General features: G+C 40.4%; 1 protein-coding gene across 1 annotated transcript in view; it reads right to left on the bottom strand.

Moving 5' to 3' along the window:
- Positions 1-3,370: 3,370 nt before the first annotated feature.
- samd10b (sterile alpha motif domain containing 10b) overlaps positions 3,371-6,212 on the bottom strand; it is a 45,280-nt gene continuing 42,438 nt past the window's right edge. The window contains exon 6 of the mRNA XM_040151908.1: positions 3,371-4,958. Within this exon, the coding sequence (XP_040007842.1) occupies positions 4,936-4,958 (23 nt within the window). The 3' untranslated portion in view covers positions 3,371-4,935. The remainder of the gene's footprint in view (positions 4,959-6,212) is intronic.

Below are 6,212 nucleotides of genomic sequence, written 5' to 3'. Positions count from 1 at the left end.
GGCCTACAGTCAATACACTATAGGATTTTTAATTGCTGTAGCTGAACGCTGGCTACGGGCTATGTGCACAGTCCTGGCATTTCCCCATTTAACTCAGCTAATAATAAATGTTTCACACTTGGTATGAGGCCACGTCTTTCTTGTATCACAGCTCACCGCGTGAATAATTCATGGCATCGCTTGCCACCTCACTCGGTTTCAGTAAAACAACAGAGGGGCTTTCTTATTCTTTGATTGGTGCCAGTCATCATGACCTAATATTTCCTATTAGTGGAAATCATCTGAAACCATGATGTAATGTGCTGTGTGTTTAAAAAACAGTTTTGAGCATTGCCAGTGGAGGGCAGGAGAGCCTCATTTTTCTACCCAGGTTTGCTGTGATGTATCAGCCCACAGCATCACTGGTGTTTAAATAAATTGAAATTTATTATATTAAGTATAAACATAAATGTAAATAATGTTTTTTTTAAAAGAAGAGGGAAATCAGAAGGTTCCCCTTCATTGAAACATCATGACGCCAAAAGCTGCACACATATGAGTACAAGGGTTTCTTTTTTATATTCATCTGCACAAAATTAACAGACAAGTTAAAATAAAAAAGATGAGAGAACAAAGCACTGATGAATTGGATTTATCATTAACTACTTAGACACAGTTCCTGGAAGTCAGAGTCATAAATTATTACAAACCCCTGTGCTATGTCTTAGTTTACTACTAAATAAAAGTGTGTCATGCCACGGATACTTATTTAATAACAATATTATATTATACCACAACAAGTTAATCCCTAATTTAATGTTTGCAGCTGAAGAGGTTTTGAGCGTCCAGTCAAGGTTTGTCTGCTTTAATGTTCCACCAGGGAGCAGTGCTGTTCTGTGATTTGCCCCAAAAGCAGTTCTTCAACTATATGGACACATGGGCCCCTGTAGCATCTTTGTCACTTTTAAATGTGTGGTTGCTATTCATGTCAGTGTCATGAGTGTTGGTACAAACACATCACTAGACTTGAGGGGACGCTCAGCTGGATCATGACACTCTGAGCCTGAGGGGTGCTTCTTCCCCCAGCTGACTTGACGGCTGCCATCCTCCTGCACCGTATGTCCAACTGATAAAGTTAAACCTGCTTTCTGCTTTCTTAAACTGCTGCTGATGAATGGTTCACGCAGGGCCCTGTTTGACCTGTGATTAATCCTTTTATCGTGGCTTCGATTTATGTTCCTACTCCTCCTGTGCTGAGTGAGCAAAAGGCTACTTAATGGTTTGTAAAACTGGCCAGGTGGAGTGGTCTGTGCCCTAAAAGTCTCCTGAAGAGTCCACCCAATAGCTGACTGTGTCATTTATCTGTAGACCTTTCCGATGAAAGTTGAGCGAGCACATATCCACTTTTTCATACTGATGTGCTTTGTAGTGGTATACTGAATATTAACACTTGGGTGCTGGCCAGACAAATTACAGTTTTCAGCGGTTTATGTCACTGAGCAACTCTACTGAAGCAGCTGCTAGAGGGCTTCTCAACAGTAGTTGATGAGAGAGGACAGAGTGTTTCTCATGCAGTCTCTGTGCTGTCAGAAGACTGGGATCCAGATGATCAAAGCCACAAGCAGATAATGATAAACAAGCTGGATGGAAAGGCTCAGCGATTGGGTTTTTTTTAGAGAGTAATGACGAAAGACAAGCTTTCAAAAATGAATCGCACATTTCCAAACGTCACAGAGAGAAATAAAAGACACTTAACAGTACCCAATTAACTGCATCAGCCAACCATCTGCTCCACAGATTTTTTTTTCTGCCAGAGTTGAGAAGGCCACTGTTCACTGAATCTGTTTGTCATACATGTGCCTTGTTATTAACAGGTGAGATGCTTCATGTCTCTCAGTAATTGGATCCCAGTGTGCAAGAGACAGAGAGCAGGTGCAAGTCTGAGACATACTCACAGTTGAGGAACATGTATATAAACATGCGCTATTTAAGGTAATAATGGATGAATAAATGAATGAATTAATGGATGAATTCAAAGAAGGAATGAAGGGGGAAAGTAAGAATGTGAGGAAGGAACAAACGAAGCAAGGAACAAACAGCAGAAGGAAGGTGGTAAAGCAGGAAAAACAAAAGAGAGAATGAGAAAGAGAAATAAGCATCCACAAGAGCTGTGCAGCAGTTCCTGGTTATGGCCGGAATTGGATATCTGGGAGCCCTTTGGGACCTGAGGAGAAGGCCACTGAGGTGAATGACTTTTGTACCACTTAAATCAAAGCAGCGGGGTCTCTGTGTGTGAACATGTTTGTGGTAGTGTAAACAGAGAAATACAAACGTGGGAAGAGTGATCTTATAGTGTTTCTGTATGCTCGCTGAATACACTGCAGTGGAAAACTTGAGTTCTAAAATTGTGAATTGTTTTTTCAATGTCTCCACTTCCAGTGTGTCAGACAAGCATGGGAATAACAAATGAACGATGTTGTGCCCAAGAGGGTATGGATGTCTTCATTAGTCTAAATTCAAGCATGTTCTGTAAACACTGGTTATACAAGTTAAACATTGGTTCCATTATTCAAAAGTTTTATTACACAAATTTTATCCCTTAGTGATTCAATGTAGTGATAAATGCATAAACTAAAGAAAGAACCCTGTTACATTTGTTTTGGGATAGCCTGATGCTTGATTTATTTTGGTCTCATATTTTCAAATCTCTAAACTAAACAAAATTTCTTTCCCCACAGAGTTTTGACTATTTTTGGACGCATGGAGGACCCTTAATCACTTCCCCGTCATATGGAATCAGCTTTGAGGATGGGAACGCTACTAGACTGGAAAATAACAGTACCATCTTGTTTCCAAAGATGGTTACAAGAACACAATTTCTGTCATACATTTTGAAAAACTTTGTTTTAGTTACTTGAAATGCTTGTCCACGTGGGAACCTCTTCTACAATATCATAAGACAAGATAAATGAGGGCTGACTTTTGGTGTTTTGATAACTGCCTAAAATTGAGCAGAGATTTAGAGATGACTTGGTTCTGCGGTCTTTTTTTTATTGGTCTTTTTTCGTTTTCTTCCTTTCTTTTTTTTTAATTTCTAATTTTGTTTTTCTTCCTTCTTGTAAGTGTAATTGGCTGCTTTGACATTACCTTTGTATCAGGTGTGTCCCTGTGTTCCGGTGTGCTGATCTGCCTATATAGTAACAACTCAACAATACAAACATTCATCTCAATTAGTTTATTCTAAAAAGACAGCTTTCATCATTTCCCACACCATATGTCTTCATATCTGTAGAACAAATAAATATTTTTTTTATTTTTCCTTTTTTTTGGATTTCAAACAGCTCATCAATCATCTGACAAAGTAAACCAAAAGTGTCTATATTTACAGTACATCATGTAATCCAAAAAATAATACAGTGTGTTTTATCCCTTTTAACAGTCCGTTACTTACATCACCCAAAGATTGCCTGTCAAAGGACAAATGGAAGGATGTTGGAAGGGTAAGTTTGTGTTTGTTGGAAGTTTATTTATGTATTTATTTATGTGACTTAAACATCATCATCATACATAGCTGTCTGCTGCTGTCTAGAGTGACATCAAAGGTGCTCAGTTCAGTCACACTGGGAATCTTGCATTTGGGTAGCTGTCATAGTCTCTTGATTTCCGAGCATTTGAAAACACAGTGTCACATCAGGGACGGAAACCGGGTAGAACACAACAGGGGCTTGTCCCCTCGCTTCCTATCTGTGTGTGAGAGATTACATACAGTATACTGTATAGCAAACACAACAGACAGAATCTATGAGCTTGGCAAATGCTACCACTGTAACAAGAACAAATGTACAGTAAATTTCCTTCAGCAGACACTAAAAGTGTGCATCCCAACTCTGTAAAAAAGTTTCCTTAATATTTATCCCAGACAGTGCTATCCCTTTTCACCTATTAGGACTTGATTTATTGCTTTATTAAGCATAGACAGTCAGTGATTACCACATTAACTCTGTGCCCTCTGGATCCATTGTATTAATAAAAGACTAAGGTACTGCTGCAATATACACAGATTAAATTGTATATTATTCTACAATGCTCATACTGTATATATATTTCTATATTTCTCGTTGACATACTGCAGATCAGTCACAATTCCAAAAATTGATTGTGGGAATGACATTCAGCTTAAAGTGTTATTGTTGAGCCTCCAAACCTACAATTCCAAAACTAAAGTCCTGAGAAGAAAATACACTGTGACCTGTGGCTGTGGAACTGATTATATTGGCATCCCTCGGCACTAATTCCTTCTGAACAGACTTGGTGTTGTAGTTTCAAAGGGGGGTGGAGATTGACTTTAATCCAGTGGCCAAATGGTGGCGCTGCATGTACGTAAATCTGTGCTTACAACATAATTCAAGCAATCGTCTACATGCGTCAGCCCCACTGGGTTCAGAGATTTAGGTGGTGTAAAACCATACCAAAGACTTATTTATGTAATGACCCTAACCAGAAGAGAGAGGAAAAACCGTGAATCCTGTTTGTGAAAATGTGAAGCTTATGTCAAAAATAAATCTGTGTGTTTACCGAGCTTCTGATGAAATTGCCCAAGGAGTCCAGTGAATGATGCAGGAAACCAAAAGGAGATTTGCCGTGATCAAGCATATACCAGTGACAGGCCTACATCATCACTAGGGTTGTGAATCTTACATCTTATCACTATGTTACAGTGGGTACCCCTGCCTTGAGTGGGGCTTTGTCTCTGTGTCAGTGTCTGTAAACCAGATTGGCTGTGTTGAATGAGAATCCTCCAGACTGGTTGGCATGTCGTCTATAGGCTTGTCCTCTCCCCTTTCACTCATTGATTCTCCGCTCACATATCTGAAGACAGCAGCTCTTCCGTGGCTCCTAGAGACGTATTGTGACAGGGGATGTCGGAAAGGGCTGCCAAATGGATCCAGAGTTGAGCTAAGAGAAGTTTCCAAAGGATGCTGCGGAGAGAGGGGAGACAAGGGAGGGGGGGTACGTAATTAGGATTCACATGGATAGAAAAAGGAGAGTTTAAAGTGCCGCATAGTTTGTTCTCACATCATGCCCCCTTATAACCTCAGTCCATGGTTAGGAACATATTCCTCTCTATTGGTCTATCTCTCTTAATGCATCATGAAGTTGTTTGTTCTCTGTGCTGAGCCTCTGTTGTCGTTAAAAACACACCAGTCTCATAAGAGCCTTTCCAAAGCTCATGTATTGGGCTCCTAACCCTCCTGAATCTGTACGAGCCACCTTACTCTACTGAATTATCAAGTAACCAGGGTGCGGCAGACCTCTCTCCATGTAACACGCTGCATTCAATCACAGAGCAACAACCTACAACAACCAATAATTTAGTATGAAAGTCTGGATGACTGAATAAGTTAGAGAATAATGGCAGTGCATGAAAATTACTGCATCACTAATGCACTAAAATAACGACAAACAAGCTCTGATTAATAAGGCGAGTAAAATAAAAAAAATAATACGTATTTCTATGTAAATATATATATTTATAATACTTTACAAAATTATGACATTAAGTAAATCAGCATGTAATGACAAGCCTTTTTTTCCTCAATGTCATTATCTGTTCTTCTCTCTCTTGAAACAACAGATGTGGCCAGGTGGTTTCCCTGACAACTAGCCAGTTCATTCCATCCTGAAACGACACCAAGTTTCAGTGGGAAGGCAGACCGCTGGCATTTCAGCTCCGAAGCCCTCCTCTTCCGATAGCCAAGGAAGACGCGCCACCTGTCTCTAGACACAGACAGATGTAATGTGGCACTGGAGTGAACCTGAACCATGAAATGATAGAGAGAGACAGAAGGATGGAGAGGCACTGATATGACTGGAGGCTTGTACAGACGCAGAGAGAACCACCTCTCTTATAGTAATCACTTTAAGCAAGCTTAGGTGCAGCAGAGGAGGAGAGGCGGATGGGAAGAGGGGGTTGAACCAGGCAAAATTTGTGTTGAAGCGAAATGACATGTTCCTCCTTTTGCTCTGTGTGTCATGCGCAGCGCTTCATTCATATTCTAATTCAGAGTCACAGTTCAGCTGGCAGGCACCACATGGAGCCCTGAGTAAAGCTTTTCAAGGATGGGCAACATCTCTGTAGAGCTTCGGAGCTGCAGGGTTACCAAGTCTTCCAGAGCAGCTAAAGTGTTGCTGACAAAAGATCTTGTTGCAGTCGGTTGGGGGTCAAGGGTCAT

Source organism: Xiphias gladius, chromosome 18 (assembly GCF_016859285.1).
Source record: "Xiphias gladius isolate SHS-SW01 ecotype Sanya breed wild chromosome 18, ASM1685928v1, whole genome shotgun sequence".
NCBI classification, from domain to species: domain Eukaryota; kingdom Metazoa; phylum Chordata; class Actinopteri; order Istiophoriformes; family Xiphiidae; genus Xiphias; species Xiphias gladius.
The sequence above is the reverse complement of the archived record's forward strand: the minus strand, read 5'-3'. Positions and strand labels throughout refer to the sequence as shown.